Raw genomic sequence first — 20778 nt, forward strand, 5'->3', positions numbered from 1 at the left:
CACTAGAATATGAACTCTTCTGTGTACTCACAGTCCTCAAAGCTGAGATGAACGTAATGCGGGTAGCCTCACTTGAATCTGTTGACAGGGCAGGACATGGATACCCCTGTTACACAGACAGACTCAAGAGGATCGTGGGCTATGCTCAAAGCACTGAGTAAAGTAAAACATTTGCATCCAATATTGTACCTTTAGCTAAAAAGAGATTACATTTTAAAGTTTATTTGAAACATAGCAACCTGAGGTTGAATCCCCAGCATCCAGGTAAAAAGTCGCGCATTTCTGTGCATATCTTTAACCCCAACACTGGAGAACAGAGCTCAGTGGTCTGCTACCTTAGCACAAACTATGAGCTTTCAGCTTGGTGTGGGAACTTCTACGAAGGCTATAAGGTAGAGAGCAGTAGTATATTGGCTGGTTTTGTGTGTCAACTTGACACAAGCTAGAGTTATCACCGAGAAAGGAACCTCCCTTGAGGAAATGCCTCCATGAGATCCAGCTGTAAGGCGTTTTCTCAGTTAGTGATCAAGGGTTGGAGGGCCCATTGTGAGTGGTGCCATCCCTGAGCTGGTAGTCTTGGGTTCTATAAGAGAGCAATCTGAACAAGCCAGGGAAAGCAATCTACTAAGCAGCGTTCCTCCATGACTTCTGCATCAGCTCCTGCCCTCAGGTTCCTACCCTGTGTGAGTTCCAGTCCTGATTTCCTTTGGTGATGAGCAGCAATGTGGAAGTGTAAGCTGAATAAACCCAACTTGCTTCTTGGACATGATGTTTTGTGCAGGAATAGAAAACCTATGACAAGCAGAGAAAGTCACCCCATGTCCTTTTCTAACCTTTACATTGTCATGTATGAGCATGAATACTATACATTTGCACCATACATGCACACACACACACACACCAAAGAGAAGGGAAGGGTTGTAAGTTATTTTTTAAGTGAAAAAAACGTGAGATTATAAGCCCTCACAGGGCAGAAATCTTTGCGTTTGCATAGGCAAAGACTTCGTGCAATAGTGTGTGTTAAACTAAATGGAAAAGGAAAGAAATCTTGGCTTCTGTGGTATCAGGCACAGAGCCAGATACAAAATTGAGGCCCACAACTTCCTGCTAAGTAAGAGGAAATATGGCTGCGAGCATATTCTAAGGGTGATCAGCATGAACTGCTGTGCTTATTCAAGCAGGTGAGTGGAGGCCAGAGTGCAGTTCTGCCATTTATTTGCCTGTAATTTGGAGATACTGGAAGAAGCATACACACGTACACACACCTTCCCGAGTCTAGATAGTGATGCAGAGACTCCATCACGATCAGATTGCCACTGGAGCTAATAATCTCAGAGACAAACTCCTACTGATGACAAAGACCAGGACCTTCCCTTTCAACTCTGTAATTAATGTGTTGCAGAGAGGGAGTTTTCCAATTCTGAAAAAATAAAATTAACAGGCAAAATAGGCCACATTTTTTTTTCTTTGTAAGAATGTGGCCAGTTATTCAAAGGCCACCAGTTATCTACCACAAAAGTATGCTTGTCTTTTGAGATGCCACCTCGGTATTATGCCTGCTGGAAAAGATCTCAAGTTGGCTAGATCTCTCTAAGAAAAGAGCATTGACTTGGTGGTTTCAGTTCTAAGTAATCTGTCTTTCTAAAAGATGGGACTGGTTTTGATGGGGATCACACAGCTTCTCTCTTTTTCTCTCTGCCGCTCACAATGGGTTGCATAGATATAGGATGGATGTTTGTGTGTATATCCACTTATATATCTCCATGTCCTCTATATAACATAAATATATGCTTGTATGTATGTATATATATATATTTGTATTTATATATGTATGTGTGTGTATTGTATATATGCATGCACAAATATGTATGCACATCCAGAAACAATACTTGTTAAATAATTCTGGTTAGAAGGGAGTTACTGGAGAGTACCATGTTGTTCTCAGGAGTCTAAGTCATTTCACCAAGCTTAACTGCAACCACCTTTCCCCTCTGAACCATCTTGCCAGCCATTCTATGTAGGCATTGTAATGGTAATCCAGACACAATGTAATTTTGCTGCTTCTCTGTGGCTCTCTAACCATATAAATCTTCTCCCCACTCCCTTATAGATAACAGGTCTTACACCGAGCTCATGCTTTTATAAGAAATTCCTCAAAGGCAAATCCAAAAACAAACAAATGAAAAAATGGTGCCCTTCTCCACATATACACATTAGCTGTTTTTGTTTTGTTTTGTTTTTCTGGAAGAAATAACTGGCAACTAAAATCAGTTCTTTCCACTCAATCAGAAAATGCTCTCCAAATGCTTCAGGCCTTTGTCAAGCACTCCCTGGCCTGAAACATGGAATTTGTTTTCCTTTGGAAGCAGGATGGGTCCTCTTAAGGAAACAGAAAGGAGACATTAGCATAAATGCAGGGTCAGTTGTCCAGAAAAAGTGACCCTAATAAAAGGTGATGTCATTGGGAATGAGCCACGCTCATGTCCTTTACTACAGTCCCCCAAACTGTCATTTTTAGTATATGTTCAGCTGAATCATACACACTAATCATCGTGTTTGTTTGTGATTTTTCGAGATAGGGTTTCTCTGTGCAGGCTCAGCTGTCCTGTAACTGAGACCAGCCTAGTATGCACTCTGTAGACCAGGCTGATCTCAACCTCGTAAATTAGCCATCTGTCTCCCTTTTTTTAATTTTAAAATAATTTTTATAATAATTTAAATATTTTTTTGGTTTATTTTTAAATAAGAAGGAAGGGAATCACCCAAGTTGTCAAGGGAGTGCTTGGGCTACAGAGTCTGACATCCCAAGGAAGGAAATCTTAGAGATGAAAGTTTGTTCCAAAGGCTGACTTCCTTTGGAGGGTTTGCTCAAGGTTTGGTCAGGCAGGGAGCATGCAGCAAGGAGGGAGGACTTCTGGCAAGGGCTACTCAGGAGTGACAGAGAGGTGACAGTGCTCCACTAACTCTTCATCTAGGTTGCTCAGTCCTGCTGCACCTGGATGTCTTAGAGTGCAGTGGTACCAAAGAGGGGCTTCCCCCTCTCTGAGAAGGGGAGGAGGTAACAGGGGAAGAGATTTGCCAGGGTGGGACTGGGAGAAGAGGGAGGGAAGGGTAAGATCGGGATGTAAAGTAAATCAAATTCTGGGAAAAAAAACAAATTTACAGATGTATTTCATGCTGTACTATGGAACTATCATAAGAAAAAATGCAGGGTATTGGAAAACAAAACAAAACAACAACAATGAAACCCTAACTTCCTTCAGGGTCACTTCCTGGAGAAGCCTCTGTCACCCCTACACCTTTACTTGATAAGCTCAGGCAGTCTTTCTCACCTGGAAGTCACCTCCCTTCTGGAAGTTTTTCTCTTTGTCTCATCATCCTGAGGAACACACTAATCTGAAGAGTGCTGCAACAAAGGGCCTTAGACGGTTTCTTTTTATTTGGAACTCAAAAAAGGGTTTCTAGGCTGGGAATGGCTCAGTAGGCAAAATGTTTGTTGTGCAAGCATGAGAGTCCACGGTCAGATTCTCAGCACCAATGTAAAATCCAGGTGTGGGATGTGTCTATAGTGTCAGGGCTGGAGAGGACTTCTCTGAGGGTGGCTGGTCAGGTGGGCTAGCTGTATTCCTGTGTTCTAGGTTCAGCAAGAGAATCTGCCTTAAAACTAAGGTGGATAGTGATACAGGAAAAAGCACATTGTCCATCTATGGCTGCTAATTTGCAACACAGGTGAGCATATGTGTGCAAGCATGTGTCCAGCACACTGGCACACATACTAATTTAGAGTTGTTCTGGACAATGGGGGTTGTGATGAGAATATCCAACAAAACCTGGAGAGGGGGAGTTCAGTGAGTAAGATCATGGGGACCTGGGTTCAAATCCCAGCACCCACATAAAAAGCCAGTTATGACTGCTTATGCCTTTAGCTCCAGCATTTAACTTAGCAGAAACAGTGTCCAAAGGCAATAAGGCAGAGAGAAGTAATGGAGGGTTCCCAGCGTCCCTTGCCAGCTTCTGAATAGGCACACACATCCCCCATACAAGAAATTTAAAAATAAATAAATGCCCTAAGAAAACATATATGCAAAGGTAGTAGTTGTCGGAAAAGACTAACACAACTCAAGAGGTGACACCTTAAAAATAGAGAAAATAAAGAGAGCATCAGGAATTCTCCAGTTATAATTTTAGCAAATGCAGTAGAGCATGTTTGAAAGAACAGGAGGAGCAGGGAAACCCTGATCAAAGGTTAGCATTTCTCAATGGCTACCAGAGTGTTTGACACCTAATAAAAAAGAACTGCTAGTGGCTATTGTTTATGCCTGATCTGTTAAAAAGAAAAAAAGAAAAAACTCATAGAGGTTGATAAACGCATGAACATACTCATAAAAAACTATAAGGGGAGAATTCACATAAAAATTTATGGGTCAACAAATTATGGGAAGATATTTAACTTCACTAGTCATCAAAGGATTGCAAACAAGGGGAGGGATGAGAAGTTATTCCTAGCCTTTCACTTTAGCAGGATGTGAGATGGGACGTGGGGCAGGACTAGTTCGTGGGCCTGGTTTATGAGAGCATAAACGGATATTTTTCTTGAAAGGCTGTTGTTGTTGCTTGTTTTCCAGATGGGTTCTCATATAGCCCAGGCTAGCCTTGAACTTGGTATGTAGCCAAGGATGTTCATGAGTTTCAGATCCTCCCACCTCCAACTCCCAAGAGCTGGGATTATATGTAAGCACCACCTGGCCCAGTTAACGTCACACAGCCCACAGCTGGATTGTCTGGTCTCACTAAGAGACTTCATAGATGTTTCCAGATTTTGGAAAGTCACAGTAAAAAATCGGTGTACATAGGTGGTTACATATGTATATGACTGATTATTAGGGCAATTTAGATTTGCATGTGGCCTCTCCCTGGGTTCCCTCTAAACCTTGGAAGCCCTGTTTTAAATCCCATGCTGTCTGTCAGCTGGCACATTGCTGGGTTTGGAAGGTGAAGACCTAGGCTTGCCAAATCCTGTTTTACTTTGCTGCTGACTTTTTCATACCCTTGAACAAACCTCCATTCACTCATAGCTGATGAAGCTTTTGAAGGTCCTGAAATAAGAAAGTAACCTGAAGAGTAGAATTTGTTGGGGTTGGATGAATGAGATTTTATGTGTGCTCATATCTAACCCAAGCCTCCGAACCTTGTACTGTAGCCTTTCTCCTGCAGAGGTGTGTGTGTGTGTGTGTGTGTGTGTGTGTGTGTGTGTATGCATGGCTTTCTCAGCCTGTACATATGAATGTTGGCCTCACCTTTGTGACTCAAGCTACTAACTCTTGATCCCTGTTTCGAGATTGCTGTTAGTCATACAACTTAGACTTTCTTCGAGGCCCTGCCAATCACTGTCCCAGGGTCCGTTTGTGCTAGGCCTCTTCCCAGAGTATGTAAAGACCAAAAGAAGCAGTTAAGAGAAAGTCATTTCTGGAGACCCATCATGATCTTTTCCTCTACATAGTGAGGAAACTAAGAGAGATATAAGCCTTGACAGCTGTTACAGAGTTCTGGGGTTAAAAACAGCAGCATGTGAGTCTGGCAATAGAGAAATTGGCATTTGGGGGGTAGCAGAAAACCAGCTCATGCCTGTGGGAAGCTGGCCTTAGAGGAGTCTCCTAAAGTTTGGCAACTATGTTAATCTAAAAATAGATGTCTCTCTTGCTATTTTATCACAACATGCAAAATATTACTGAGAGAAAAGTTATGAGTTGAGGAAGAAATGTTCGAGAAAAAAAAAGCACTACTTTGTCCCAGAAAGCAATAATGCTAACAATCTGTCTGAAATGCTTCCAAATGAACTCCAAAGAAACACAGTTATGAGACTGAGCAAAGGATTAGGTTTCAGCTTTGTGATTTACAGAGGGTTTATTTTCCCTTTTAAAAAAAAATCCCACAAAAAAAAAAAAAAAACCAAGAGCAGACTATCAAACAATGAGTGTGCCTTATGAAAATAGTTTTCTACACATTATTAGCATCCTGTGGTTGCAAGGACCTCTCCTCCCCCTCCTTCTGCCTTCAGCGTCACTACGAATAGTCTCACTTGATCTTTGTCAGGGGCCATGCTGATGCAATGTGTGTGTGTGTGTGTGTGTGTGTGTGTGTGTGTGTGTGTGTGTGTGCTGTCCAGCAGCTGTCAAACATTCTGGAGAAAAGTTTTCTTCTTCAGGACTAGGGTCCTTTGTCAGTTTATACGAAATGAGTTCACAGTCCCCAGAAAAGCCACAAGCCCCCAATACTCGCATATCCCGCCTGAGGGAAAATTCCTGTGATTAAAACATTATGGGGTTTTATATGCTCTCTAAGTATTGTGCACTGAAGTGTGTACTTTTTCAAAAGACATGAGAGTAAGAGGGGTGCTTCGGGTGGAGAAGAAGGGACTCAGAAGGAGTGGGAGGGGGTAGGTAGGAAAAAGAGATGGGGGAGGGTATAATGGCAATACATTTTGTACATATCTAAACCTTTTATTAAAAATATATACTAAATAGATCTCATGGTGTAAAATTTCTTCCTTAGGAAGCCCCTTAGGGTATGTCTATACGTAGGGTGTTAATTTAAAATGCTCTCATGTGGTGGGTTCTAATCCCATAGTCCTGGTATTGTAAGAGGAAATAGGACTTGCACCCTGGACCATGAGACCGCTTGACGGTCAGCACAAACCGAGGCGAGAGCTGAGGAAGGAGCCAACTCCACAACCATCTTGGTTTTGGACTTCTTCACAAGAGTAGGAGGAAATACATGCTTTTTGTTATTGTTTTGTTTTCTGAATTTTGGAGGGCGGTTGTAAAGATACGAATTACAGATTGAAGAGGAGTAGGGGAGACGGGCATTTATCCCAGTAGCTCCAGGTACCTCATTTCTCAGCATCTCGCTGAACATGGAGCACAAGCCATGCTTTACAGAACACAGGCCAGGATCCAACTCACTAAGGGGCTTCTTAAACACCGAGGTCAAGCGCTGACAAGGTACTAATAGGCGAGTGCTTGTTCAGCATGTATACAGCCTTGCTTCTATACCCAGCAAAACAGAGACAATAAACCACAACGACTAGGGCCCATAGCAATAAAATTTATAGATGGTTCTTGGCTCTCCTAATCACTCCTAAATTGATAACAGTGATATTATCCTCTCTTCTACAGCACACGTTTAAGGGAAGGCAAACTTTGGGCACTCTGCAGCTTTCATGAATAGAAAGAAGAACATACAGAGAAGAGAGGCTCTGAGCATCCCCAAATGAGGTCCACCTACTTCCCAATTGCATCTAAGGCCTGGCCAGATCCCAGCCCTTCTGTTCATTCACTGTCTTGTAAAAATTTCTTAGGGCTAATTAACAGATTCAGATAATGATCCCTATCATTATCATAGGAAAATATCACTAAAATATAAATATCACATGGAAAATAATTCCATTAACAATGCAATTAGAAAGGGCCCAAGAAGACTTTCCTGGTTATCTTTTTCAAATGGGTCATTTCAGAGTGAGGGTGAGCACAGCACAGTGCTCCACGTACCATGATGAGGACCTAAGTTCAGATCCCCAGCACCAGCGTAAAACCCAAGGTGATACTGTGTACTGAGTAGCCCAGCTGCACCGCTAGGTCTTAAAAATGAATGAGAATTATGATACAAGACACCAGTGTCAAACTCTAGCCTCCACATATATGTACAAGCACATACACATTCACACACACTCACACACTTATAAGCACACACATTCTCATTCAAACACATTCACAAACATATATGCACACATGATCACACACACTCACATACACACACACTCACATAAACACTAACATATACTCATACACACACATAACATACCCACACACACATAACATACCCACACACACATTCACACACACTTACATACAAACATACACACTCTCACACACATACAAACACACACACATATACACTCACACACTTACATATAAGCACACACATTCTCATACAAACACATATATTCACACATATATACACACTCACATAAACACTCACATAAACACTCACACTCATACACGCACACTCACATTCACATATATACTCACACACACATACAAACACACTCACACACATACACTCACACATATACACACACATAATTCTCATATAAACACATATATACACTCACACATTCTCATACAAACACTTGCACACATGCACACACATACATACACTCACATACACACTCACTCATTCACACACTTACATACACTTACGTACAAGCATACATATCCTCACACAAACATACATATATTCTCATATAAATACACACACATACACACATTCTCATAGGAACACACACACGTGCGCGCGGACTCTCTGGTAGGAAGCTCTATACAGTGATTATCTGAGTCATTATTTTAGAACACAGGACCGAATCTGAAGCCAAGAGCTCAGACCTCAGCCTTGAAACTGAGCACCATCTTGCTATGTCCACTTGACTGAAAGAGTTGAGAAATGGCTAGTCACGAGAATCTTATTAGAGTTTTCAAACCACCTCCAGATCAATCTTGAATGGTGAGGGTTGGGATAGATAATGGTTTTTATGGTTAGCTAAACCGAGGTTAACATATGCCATGACAGTAAATCTGCTCCATGATGGTGAAGAAGGAAGTACGTGGGCTCCTGGCTTTGGGTGTGCTACTCATCACGTCACTGGTGTGATGGCTCAGTCTTGACCTTGAATGGGATGAGAACTGGCTGGCCTCCTGTAAGGCGTACTTCCATGTATGTGTGTGAGGTCATTCCCAGAGATGACTAGACTCTGATTTTATCAATATTTGATCCACTGATGGATTCAAAATTGGAACAAAGATTGAGAGGAAGTGGCACTGTGGAGGGTGGGGCCTGGTTGGAGGAGTAGATCCCCGGTGGCTTTAAATCCCAAGGATCCTGAGTAGTGTCCTTGGGGGTTGCATCTTCCCATGGCCCTACCTGTACAGTCCTGCTCTGCTTCCTGCCTAATCTTGCGTGATGTGAGCTACTCTTCCGTCTCTCCCACCATGATGAACCAAAACTACCAAAAGAGAGAGCCAAACAATTATATCTTACTTTAAGTTATTTTGTATTTCATCATGGATGCTAAAAACTTAACACGGCTGCTACAGCAGCTTGAACAACTAACAAACACCTACATGTCTGGCGGAGCTAAAGCTAGGAGGAAAGGAGAAAGCTGCTGAGAATCAACTTCTGCTTTAAGTGGAACCCAGAAGAGAGAAGTACCAAAGTCCATCTTCATCATCTCTACTTATGTGTCCATGCTCATTCTACACAGAGGTAAAATGGCTCACTAAGTTCCAATGGAGGTAGAAACCAGTGGTGAGTTACAGAGAGACGGGACCCAGACTTCACAGGCAGACGTGTGCCTGTGGGGTAGTTGGTGCCTTGGTTATGCGTTCATAGAATCCATCCAGACAAAGACTCACGTATTCACCTGGGATCTTCCTGCTGCCTTTTGTATCTGCCAATGGTTTGAGCACAAACTAACCAAAACAATATCCATCCCTTGGTTTAAAGAAGGACATTTATCAAATACTAACATGCTGGTAAAGTTTCCATCTGAGATGTGTGTTTCCAGGGCATTGCAAGAGTCGGGGATGGCTTCCTGAGGAAGTGACATTTGACCTGAGTTTCTAAGAGGAGAGTGCAAACATGGAAAAATGACCAGGGTGTGCAAAGGCTTTGAAATAGAAGGGGTGCATAAAAATAAAGACATTAAGGTAGTACTCACTTGCATATTAATAACTTTAGATTACTTATAGAAAGAATAGACAATAAGAGGAAAGAAATAACATGCGATCCTAAGCATGGTCATGCTTGGGCTTGTTCTAGTTCTTTCACACACCACTCTTACCCCTAACCTGCTTCAAGAAAGCCACAGCACAGCATCAGGAATTTATGTCTTAAAAGCAAGATCAAGTGTAAATTGCTTCCCATTTTACCTAATGATTCCATGGCTTTAAGAAACAAAGCCACTATGCACTATTATTCGAAGAAAGAAATTAGGTAAACTTTAAACGACTACATAGCACCTTATACAGAAATGTAATAGCCATTCGATTTAATTTCTTTCACTGGACATGGGAAATGCCATAGTTTTACTTCTACCAAGTTGGATGTTATTTAAATATGCTCTGAAATAGACTTTGGAGGAAATTGTTTACCAAGTCTAAAGACTTGGTATTTTTACCTCAGTATCAGACTCAGGTGTGAGGAAGAGATGGTTAGTTCTAAGATTAGTGATAATAGCTTTGGATGGAAGGCAAACTGTTTCAGTGTAGTTTAGGGGCAAGCAAGAGGCGATGTCGATAAAGGCAACCACAGCTCCTGTTCCTCAGGAGCCTCCTTCCTTGGTTGGTGAGAATGGGCCTCTCACTGGAACTGGGAGCTCTCCAGGAAGCCCCAGGAGTCATCCTGTTTCTGCCTACCCAGTGCGGGAATTACAGCTGTGTCCCACTTGCCCGTTTTCTGTTTGTTTTTTGTTTTGCATGCATTCTGGGAATCAAACTCGGGTCCTCCTGCTTGCAAAGCAAACACCTTTTAGACTGAGTCACTACTCCAAGCTCGCTTGATATATGTATATCTTAATAAGAACATGACTGTGATATCTATTGAGATATCTACATGCACAGTGACTTCTACACCATCTCCTGAAGAATGGGAGCCTGGATAGTCTTAACAAGATGTCACAAAAATGAGAAGTTAGAATATTTGTAAGTGGCTGGACCAGAGAAGGAAGTTATGTTGTGTTCATTACAGCTGTATCTAGGTAAATTGTATAATTCTTGTCACCTGAGAGTCAGCAAAGTTCAAAATCAATCATGATAGGAAAAATTCACAGGGAATTTTTGGAAATTGGTACATGTTGCAAATATGGGCTTGTTTGTTTGTTTGTTTGTTTTGCTCCTGGAAAATAGTTGCCAAACATTTGCAAACACACCTGTAAATGAGCATATTTTAAGTATACATTAGTAATTATATTATTCTATTTACTGTAAAGGCTGAGGCTATATTCAAGTATTAAGAACTTTGTATTTCTCATTACCTTCTTAACACAGCATCAATTATTTAACATATTACTCAAGGCCTTTAAACATATATTCCCAGCTCTCTCAGCTTTCTTTCCCTCCCTATCAATTTGGGCCAAACTGCTCTAAAAGTAAAAGAAGAGAGTACTTCAGTTTGTTTTTATCAAGTTTCTTTCTTAGCATGATTTGACAACACAAAATGGTGTGTCTTTAATTTTTTTCTATATATGCTAACAATAACAAATTGGGTAATGTTTTTATTATGGTAAAAGAAACAGTTAACATTCATTATGTGTACCAAGATCCTTTTTTAAAAAAAGTCTGTGCCTTTTAGACCTAGAAATGTGTGAGTTCTTCATCTTCACTGAAGTATCACTCAGTCAGAGTTAGTTCACACACTCTAACCTTAGTATAACGAAGGCTTCTCAAAAGTAGGAAATTATTTTTGTCACATGATGAGAACATATGACTCTTGGCTGGGGTGTCATCTGTGCCTTCTCCTTCCACTCACTCTTTCAATATGTCTACACCAGGGGGTCATCTTTATTGTTGTCATGGTAAGAACCCTTGACATGCATCACTGGATTCTTTTGGGTTGCTTCTCATATAACTGTTTATGATCACCTACTTCTTGAGACCTTGTTTAACTTAATTCTCCTACAGAGATTCTTTGGTCATCTTAGTAGTACTGGTGTGTGTGTGTGTGCACACATGTGTGCACAGGTGAGTGTGCAACACCAGAGGTCATCCTTTAGCAGTTGTCTACCTTAGTTTGTCTCTCATTGCTTTGGGACTAGTCAGTTAGGCTAAGCTGGTTGCCATGGAATCCCAGGTATCAACATTTCTCCACATCCCCACAGCTGAACTTGGAGACAAATGCCACCATGTAGGCCCTTTTGTGAGTGTTCTAGAAAATCAAATTTAGGTGCTTAGGCTTATAGAACAAGTTCTTATGCCTGACCTTTCTCCCCAGATGCCCTCTCTGAAATTACCCCATATTCAACCTTCTTAAAAGTTGTCTCCTATTCTGCCTTGTAGCAAAGCCAACTTTTAGGTGCTTTGCCTCTGTGATTATACTATTTCTTAAAGGCATAGATTATATTTACATAGTGTCACTACTTCATTTATGACTAATATTAGTAAAGATGCTAGCTAATTTATGCATATTATCTAACTTAACCCCCAGATCAGGTATTATGTCAGTTTTACTAATAAAGGAATGGAGGGTCCTGAGCCCTATCACTTGTCAAGATCCCATTGCGGCCATTGTCCCCTTCAGGATTAGAACTGAGGCCCAAAGAGCTGAATCATTGTTTAATTCAGTGCTGTATCCTCTTCATCTAGAACAGTGCTAGGCATGTAGAAGGCACTTTGTACATATTTGTTGAATAATTGAATAATTGCACTCCTTAAAACAAATCTCTTCAATGTCACATGATTCTATTATTTTTAAGAATAAAGAAAATTAGTAGCTGTTCGAGAAATTATCTGAACAATGTTTATATAGGCTGAGTATCTATGACTAACGAATAAAGTGAAGAAGTTCTGACTCCAAGTTTAGCTATGTGATAAGATATGAAATTTGCTGATTTGAACTAATATTGATGGTTTGGAGTAGACAGAGTATGTGAAAGGGACCACAGCAGACAGAAGGTAGGGGTGAGGCAGCCTATTTACATTACAGCCTCAGCATATTCCAAGGTTTATCTTTGGCATTCTGGTAGCATGTGAACACTTGGTGTCCAGATTTTGATTGCCAAATATCACACCTAAAGAAAAATGAGAGGAAAGAATCATAGCTTCTTAAAGAAAGGTTGACTGAAAACACAGCAAACAACTACAACAGCAAAAACCAGCAAACAAAGAAACCAAAACCCCACAAAATCCTGGAGTATCATGAGATGTTTTACGGTATGGAAATACTTATAGAAAGATCGGCAATATCAAAATGTCAGTGAAACATATGAGAAGGCTTTCCCAGTCACTCAATGTGGGACATATTCGACAGCATAAATAGACATAGGAATGGAATATGACCCAAAAATAAATATCTATGATTCCATGTTTATATATATACACAAATAAATGGTTGTATAGTTCCTACATCAGAGCTACAGTCAATACATTTAGATATAGAATGAATTTAGATACATCACAATTTGTCAGTAATAATCTGTAGTCAAGGCTCATCTATGGATACTAAGATCAGTGAAAAAAAATGTAGGAGATAGAAATTTGCATGGTCAGTATTTTTATAAATACTCACTATAACAAAAAACCAAACTTTCTAGTTGGGAAACATGGAAGACAGTCCCTGATGCAAGTCAAGTAGGCCTGAGAAGACAGCAGACATCACACTCCCCGGGCAGGATGCATCTGGGAGGGGCTAGGGCCACTGGGTGCTATTCTTGTCAAATACGTGACCTCAGTCTAATTCTAGTTAAACACCGAGACAAAGCCAAGTTCCATGTTCTTCAAAATGCCTGGTCAATGCTCTTTGGTGTGTCCAGGTTGTGACAGTAAATGAGAAGCCAAGGGAGTGTGAGCAAGGGAGTGTGAAGTAAGAGAACCCGACAAAAGTCAGTGCTGCATCCTTGGTTGGATGTGGAGTGGGACAAATGGATGAAGGGAACACAAATTGTTAAGTGCCATTAAATCGCTCACAAATCTATTTATTAGTTGATGGCCATTGAGCCACAGTTATACAGGATGCTGCTCACAGGGGACTCTAAGTAAAAAGGACCATGAGCTGTGAGCATCTTCATTCCCTGGGAATCTAAAGTTATCCCCAACCTAACTAAGACAAAGGTTTTGTGCATATATATAATATATATAAGCATATATATTATATATAATATATATATAATTTCACCTATTCAGTTTTTATTATTAAGACAAATCCTCAGTAATTACAGAATATTATGGACACACACGAGAGGCAGTGTCTAGCTCTGTGTTATAAGCACAGATGCTGTGGGTCAGACCTTTAGAGTCGCAACTCACTCACTTGTTTTACTTCTAGACAGTGAAAGCATGGCTCAGAGATGCCCAGCTACCAAGCCCCACAGGGTAACCTGGCTTAGAAACTGAAGCCCATTACCTCTCTATTCCTTTTGGCTTGACTCAAACTCAAGATCTTGCCCAGTTGAATTCATTCAATTCTAGTTAAATTCATGGGTTATGCTCACAAAGAAGAGCAATATTGTAACTTCTAATGTGTTACATGGGCAGCATGCCTCAGTGACAGTGTGATATTTGCTTTGCTTATACGCTTTAGAAGCACTGTGAGAAGTGAACATGAACTCTCGTGACAAGATTTGAATGCAGTTCGTTTAAACTTCAAACCAGCGGCTTCAAGGTCCTTAAGGTTTAGCGAAAATACACTATTTCCTTTGACTCAATCCTCCCCTGTGTAGAGGTTGGCCTAGCTTGTTTGCATTGCCCCCCTTCCCTCCCTCCCTCCTTCTCTCCCTCAGCACTCACTAAAACAGATGGGTCATTTTATTTCATTGAGTGTAATTGTCTGAAATGGCTTCATGATATAATCACTGTATATTAGGAGCCTGAACAAGACAATGATAGTTTTGGCCCTCAGCCCATGTTTTCTCCAGTTTTTACTGCTTGTGAGATTTGTGTTCCTCAGCAGAGCCTGCCCTTCTCTCCTCCATCTTCCGATGCCTGGGCTATGTGTTTAGCAGGCTGTGTTGCTATGCAATCCTGGTTAACAGGATTAGACAAGATCATTGGATTTTAGGATTCCCAACTATCACAGCTGTTTCTTCTCTGGCATGTTTTCACTCAATTAATGTACACAGGATCCTCTGGTCAGCCTTTGGCTTCCAGTGAGAACCCAGGGAAAAAGTTAAACACATCTCCATTTTGGTTTTCAGATGAAAATGTCTGTGGTTCCTATTTATATGTGCCAGTAACAACACATTTTACACACCCAATGTCTAAGACATGTGGTTTGGATACCATAAACATGAGAGTGAAAAATCTCGCGTTATTCTTATAAACTAGTGTCTATAGTTTTATAAGTGAATTTCCCCTCATGTGGTCTTTTCTCCACTATCCTGTATTGATATCTGAGTTATTTTTCAAACTAATGTTTTCTTACTCTCTCCTACCCCTCTGTATTACATCAGAGCGTCTTATTCCTACAATCAGTCTGCCTTTCATTTACACAATTTAAAAGTTTCTTTCTCTGAATTTCCATTGTTCTCATAGAAGATGAGGTCTAGTTGGATTGTAATTACATATTCAAATGGCTAAGGGACTGGGAAATGTGTGCATTGCCCATCTCTGCTAGCGAGTAAAGCACATAGAGCCCTGAGGGAAGCCCCTGATACCTCATCTCCCACCCAGGGGTGGCAGTGAGGTGGGGTGAGAAGTGGATTGCATCATCACAGGGGGTAGGATATTGGGGGGCTTTCTGCTGGGGTCTTACTAACTAGAGGGCTCACAGTAGCTACCACCTGACTCCTACTCCTGTTTGGGATGAAGGAGGCAAACATATCCCCATAGGTTAAGCTAGGGAAGTTTGTTTATTCAATTGAAAGAAAAGAACGGACCTTAACATGCAAAGGAAAAAGTGGACCTCGAAAATACATACTTTGAAAAGTAAAGTGGACAATTGTCATCCCTTAAGTGGTGTATATGATCTCAGTTTGATTTCATGCGGTCTTTGTTTGTAACATACAGCTTTGCCTGTTGATGTATTGGATGCACATGCAAAGAAGCATGCTCATAGACCAGACAAGGACAGTGGGTATCTTTATCATCCTGTAACACCCTTGAGACCCAGTCTCTCACTGTACCTATAGCTAGGCTAGCAGCTAGCAAGCCCTCCCATTCTGTCTTTACCCGCCTCTAGCCCTAGGCTGCATATGTATGAGGGGACACTCCCAGCTCTGATAAGGAAGATTTGAACTCAGTTCCTCACACTTGCTCAGTGAGTTCTCTTGGCCACTGAAGCATCTTGTCCATCCCACATCATTTAATTTTTACATCTACACATTCTTGTCCAATTTTACAGGTGAGGAAACTAAGGTTGAGACATTTTCTCACTCTTGCACAGCTAGAAATTAGAGAAGTCAAATTTTCAACCTGGGCAGTCTGTCTTCAGCCAAGTAGAATGCCATTTCTCAGAATCTTCTGTCACCAAATATAACTGTGATAAAGCAGTTTTGACTTTCACCACAACAGACAGATTCAATTCCTATCTGAAGATAGCCACAGTATTGTGTAAGAATTTTTTTTTCCAACTTAGAAATCCAAATAGACACAACAATGCAAACACCCCTGGGAAGTAGAAGCTCACAGAAGTCAAATGGCCCCTTGAGTGTCAGTCAGGCTGTCAGTGCTAACCTGAACTAGATATGGTCTGATTTCCATCCCTGTTCACATGGACTCAGCCACCTTTTCTAAGATAATAATTGTTTGACATTTTTCAAAACATAATCGAATGTCATCTAGTCCTACTGTACATACTTCTGCTCTAAATAGACATAAGTATATAAAATAGACCTTCACATATATGTATATGTAGCTCTGTAAGAAGAATTCAAGAATAATATTCAAATGAGTACAGTCTATATTTATTGTGGCGGTGTCTAGCATGCTTGGGACTCTTAGTGATCAGTAGTTTCAGTTGCAAAATGGGAATGGCTGTGTGGCCTTGTAACCTCAGTGCTAGGTAGGAATGGAAGAGAGACAGGAGGATCACTAATTCCTGCTGGCTGTCAGTCTAGCTCCAGGTTCAGTGAAAGACCCTGCCTCAAGGAAATAGGACAGAGTGATAAAGAAGGTCACTCAATGGCCTCCTCTGGCTTCCATGAATATATGGTCTCTTGCACTGGCACAAACATGTACACATGCCCATGGCACGTTCATGTGTGCACACTCATGCTTATAATTGCAAAATGTTAATAATACAATTGACCCCATGTTTCCTCAGTGCTGACATCTCTCCTTCCAAAGATAGGGAGACGAGTATCCCTGCTCAAATACATAACATATTGAACTTGATGAATTATTGGGACCATCGGCCCTACCATTTCTCTTTGTCGACAGGTTGTATTAAGAAAATTAGAGTTCTTGCTGCTATTTATGAATTGATGAAACATGTCACTGGGAGGGGGGGGGGCTAATAATAGGCTGCCCAGAAAGGCTGTGTAACAGGCACTAAGGGCAATTGAAGCTAACAGTGTTATAGCGCTAAGCTACTGGCATTGCAATGAGAGGTAGTGTTCATTTTAATAATTAGAGAATTAAACCTATTATAACCCAGTCAGTGATTTCAGTTGCCACCACTGTTGGTAAGAACCAGTTTTATTTGTTTTCCAGTTGGTAACAACTTTTAAGAGTTGGTCTGGTCTAAACCTAGAATTTTAAAGCTGTCTTTGTATTATTTCTCTTCATAAATTTTGCAGGTAACTAGATTGAGAAAGTAAAGGCTTGAGGTCTTGTTTCTGACCTCAGAGCAGACCTTAGAGCAGAACCATGAAGAGGGTGTCTGTGTGTGAATGTCTGTCTGTGTGTGAATGTCTGTGTGTGAATGTCTGTGTGTGTATGTCTGTCTGTGTGTGAATGTCTGTGTGTGAATGTCTGTCTGTGTGTGAATGTCTGTGTGTGAACACTCAAGCGTGCCTTTGGCCTTCCCGAGTGGAGGAGTTCCCTGCTAGATGAATCTGCCCTCACTTCTTCCTCGATGGGGTGAAACCTGGATGTGGATCAAGTCCATCAGTTTTGACTTTGGAACCAGCTCATGTTCTGGAAGTAATCAGGGACTTGGAGGTGCCTGTTTATGAAACTACAGAGCCTGGGCATTTTTTTTTTCTGGAAAAGCACATAATTAAGACCAAATGATTATAAAATGCCTAAAGACTAATGCTACTTCTCTCATAAAATATAGACTTTTTACGTTCACAAGTGTATTATTCAGCAACATTTTAAAATTTTTGTGAGTGCGTTTTATTCTCTTCTATTTTAAAAATCTGCATTTTCAAGATATAAATATTTTATGAATTTGCAAACGTTTGCATTTGTTGTTTTTTCTAAAGAAAGTCAAGATGAGGGGCCTAGGGAGATGGCTCAGTAGGTAAAAGTGCTTGCTTTGCCAGCATGAAGCTATAAGTTCAAGTGTAAAAGAAGAAAAAACTGGGCATGTCTGTGCATGTACCTGTAACCTCAGCATTGTGGGGTGGGGTCAGATGGATCCTGAGAGCTCCCAGCCTAAGGAAAGAGGGTGCTTCTGGTTCACTGAAAGATCCTATCTCAAGGCAATAAAGCAGACAGTGATAAAGAAATTTCCTGATACCTTATTCCGGCCTCCACGCCTCCACATAAACACACACACACACACACACACACACACACACACACGCCATATCCATCACTACCATCATTACAACACAAAGGTGAGACAAGGGAGAGAGAGAGAGAGAGAGAGAGAGAGAGAGAGAGAGAGAGAGAGAGAGACTGTCAAAACATAAAATGGATTATCTGTCAGTCTAGCGTGAAGGCTATCTGTCATTTCTTAAACATCGTATTTAGTGGACCTAAGCAATAGATTCTCAGCAGGCTAAGAAGGTTCTCACTGTCTTCAGCAGGGGCTCCAGATAGTTATTCACAGGTTGTGGAATCTGACTGTATCTGCATTGTCTCTCAGACTGGCACCTCACACAGCCTCTCACACAGTGACCATGTCCTCTGTGTCTGCACCTGGATAAGCCCCATGCTCCAAACACACTGCACCCGACCCCTATACCACATTGTCACTAGAAGGCTAAGTTTACAATGTTTACAAATCATCACCTCTGCCACAGGTCTGGAACTCCTCACTGTTTACTGTTTTGAATGAATTTGGAATGGCCCCACCACGTAGCTAGATGCCAAAGTCTGTGAGCTGGAAGCCATTTATAAATCCACCCTCTCCTTACCCTGTGCATACAACAGTTACTCACCTACAAAGATGTTCATCATCTCTCTACATCCTCATGTCCATCCCATCACAACCAAGATCAAGATCTCTTTCATCGTCCACTGAACTAGAGCATCCATCTCCCCATCTATCCAGTTCCCACACTGAAGCTAGTGTGAAACATATGGCTTGTGTCCTTTTCCCATCACTGTGGAGGATATGCAAAATGGCTTCTGAGTGTGCCTACAGCTTTTCTCTCTGCCTCTGGCCCTGTGGTTTGTCACTGACTTCAGATGCCTCCGAGCTATTTTAGGCTGTCATACTTGTCAACATAGTTTCCCTCCCTGCCTCCACTGCATGGTTGTCTGATACTCAGCCTTCATATGCTGTCAACTTAAGAGGTCCTTTATAGATCATGAGGAGCAGCCACCACATGGCAATAGCTTTACTTCAACTATTGTGCTATCCCTGCCCTTTGCTGTAAGCTTTGCCTGTAATTTTAAGATTGAGAAGGCAGCAACTTGTCTGGCCACTCCGTGTGTTGTACACAACAGAGCAGAACATTGCTATTTGACAGAATGAAACATCTTACTTATCTTTCTTCTAAGTCTCCAAACTAAAACAGCCAACATAAAAGGAAGGCTGAGACATTTAAAGACAATATTTCATCTTGAGCAATATTTTCCTTTAGATTGTGTTTCTCGTTTCTTATTGCCATCATTATTGTCTGCAGTCATTTTTGTTTTATTGGCTTAACAGGCTTGCCATACTGGATGCTTCTGAGGATGCCTTCACAGTCTACAGGTCAACTCTTGTCTGTGTTGGACAATGTCACCCTTTGTTTCAGAGTCTATCCAAGTTCTTCCTAGAGGACTTTAGACTGAGATGATGTGCAGACCTCAAGTGCATTCAAGTGAAACAGTCATCCCTGAGTTGGGAACAGAACCAGTTCACTCTGTGTACAGAGAACTCTGCTCTGCAAAGAGAGGGGAGCAAGGAAAACGGGGGGGGGGGGGGAGAGAAAAGGGTGGGAGAGGAGGGGAGGAGAGGAGAGGCGATGAGAGGAGAGGGAGGAAAATGGGAGGGAAGAAAGAGTAAGAGAAGGGAGAGAGGAAAGGACATGAAATGCAAAAGAGGGAGGAGAGTGGAAAGGAGAGAGGAGGAGAAAATGCAGAGGGAGGGAGGGGAAGAAAGGGGAAGAGAGAAGAGGAAGTTAAGAAAATGAGAGGAGGGAGAGAGGCCAGTGGGGGAGGGGAGATGAAAGACTGGGGGAGGGGAGAAAGTGAAGAGAACAGAATGGAAAGGAGGGGAGGAAAAATGAGGACAGGATGGAGGGGGAAGCAGAGAGAGGAGAGTGAAGGGAGGGAGGCTGACAGGGCCTGGTGAGCTCCTGCCTTTGTGTTGTTTTGAGATAGCTTTCATTTTATAATTAATTAATTAATTGTGTGTGTGTGTGTGTGTGTGTGTGTGTGTTTGTGGCTGCATGTGTGTGGGTGGGGATAGCACACATGTTAGAGGTCAGAGGGCAACTTGAGATAATCCTTTAGCCTCTTATAAATATTTAAAATGTTTAAAATACACTTTAACTTTATACTGTGAGAGTATATTTTAAATGAAATGAAACTTGGTAAAAAATTATTTTGACTACACAAGTAATTTCCAATAATTGAAGACCAGTGCCTGAAAATTGAAATATTTTCAATGTGTCTTCCTCACTCAGTTCTTCCAGATGAGACTGGAGTTTGTGGTACATTCATACCTTACACTGGTAGCAATAACACAAAAATG

At 41.3% G+C, this 20778-nt stretch overlaps 1 protein-coding gene across 4 annotated transcripts in view; it reads right to left on the bottom strand.

Moving 5' to 3' along the window:
• Itga8 (integrin alpha 8) overlaps positions 1–20778 on the bottom strand; it is a 195354-nt gene that overhangs the window by 100619 nt on the left and 73957 nt on the right. Inside the window, exon 1 of one of the 4 annotated variants that reach the window (XM_006497476.3) lies at positions 19034–19668. The exons of the other annotated variants lie outside the window; for them this stretch is intronic. Within the exon in view, the coding sequence (XP_006497539.1) occupies positions 19034–19052 (19 nt within the window). The 5' untranslated portion in view covers positions 19053–19668. Of the gene's footprint in view, positions 1–19033; positions 19669–20778 lie in introns of those variants that run through there. 4 annotated transcript variants of the gene reach the window in all.

The sequence above is a fragment of the Mus musculus genome, chromosome 2 (genome assembly GCF_000001635.26).
Source record: "Mus musculus strain C57BL/6J chromosome 2, GRCm38.p6 C57BL/6J".
NCBI classification, from domain to species: domain Eukaryota; kingdom Metazoa; phylum Chordata; class Mammalia; order Rodentia; family Muridae; genus Mus; species Mus musculus.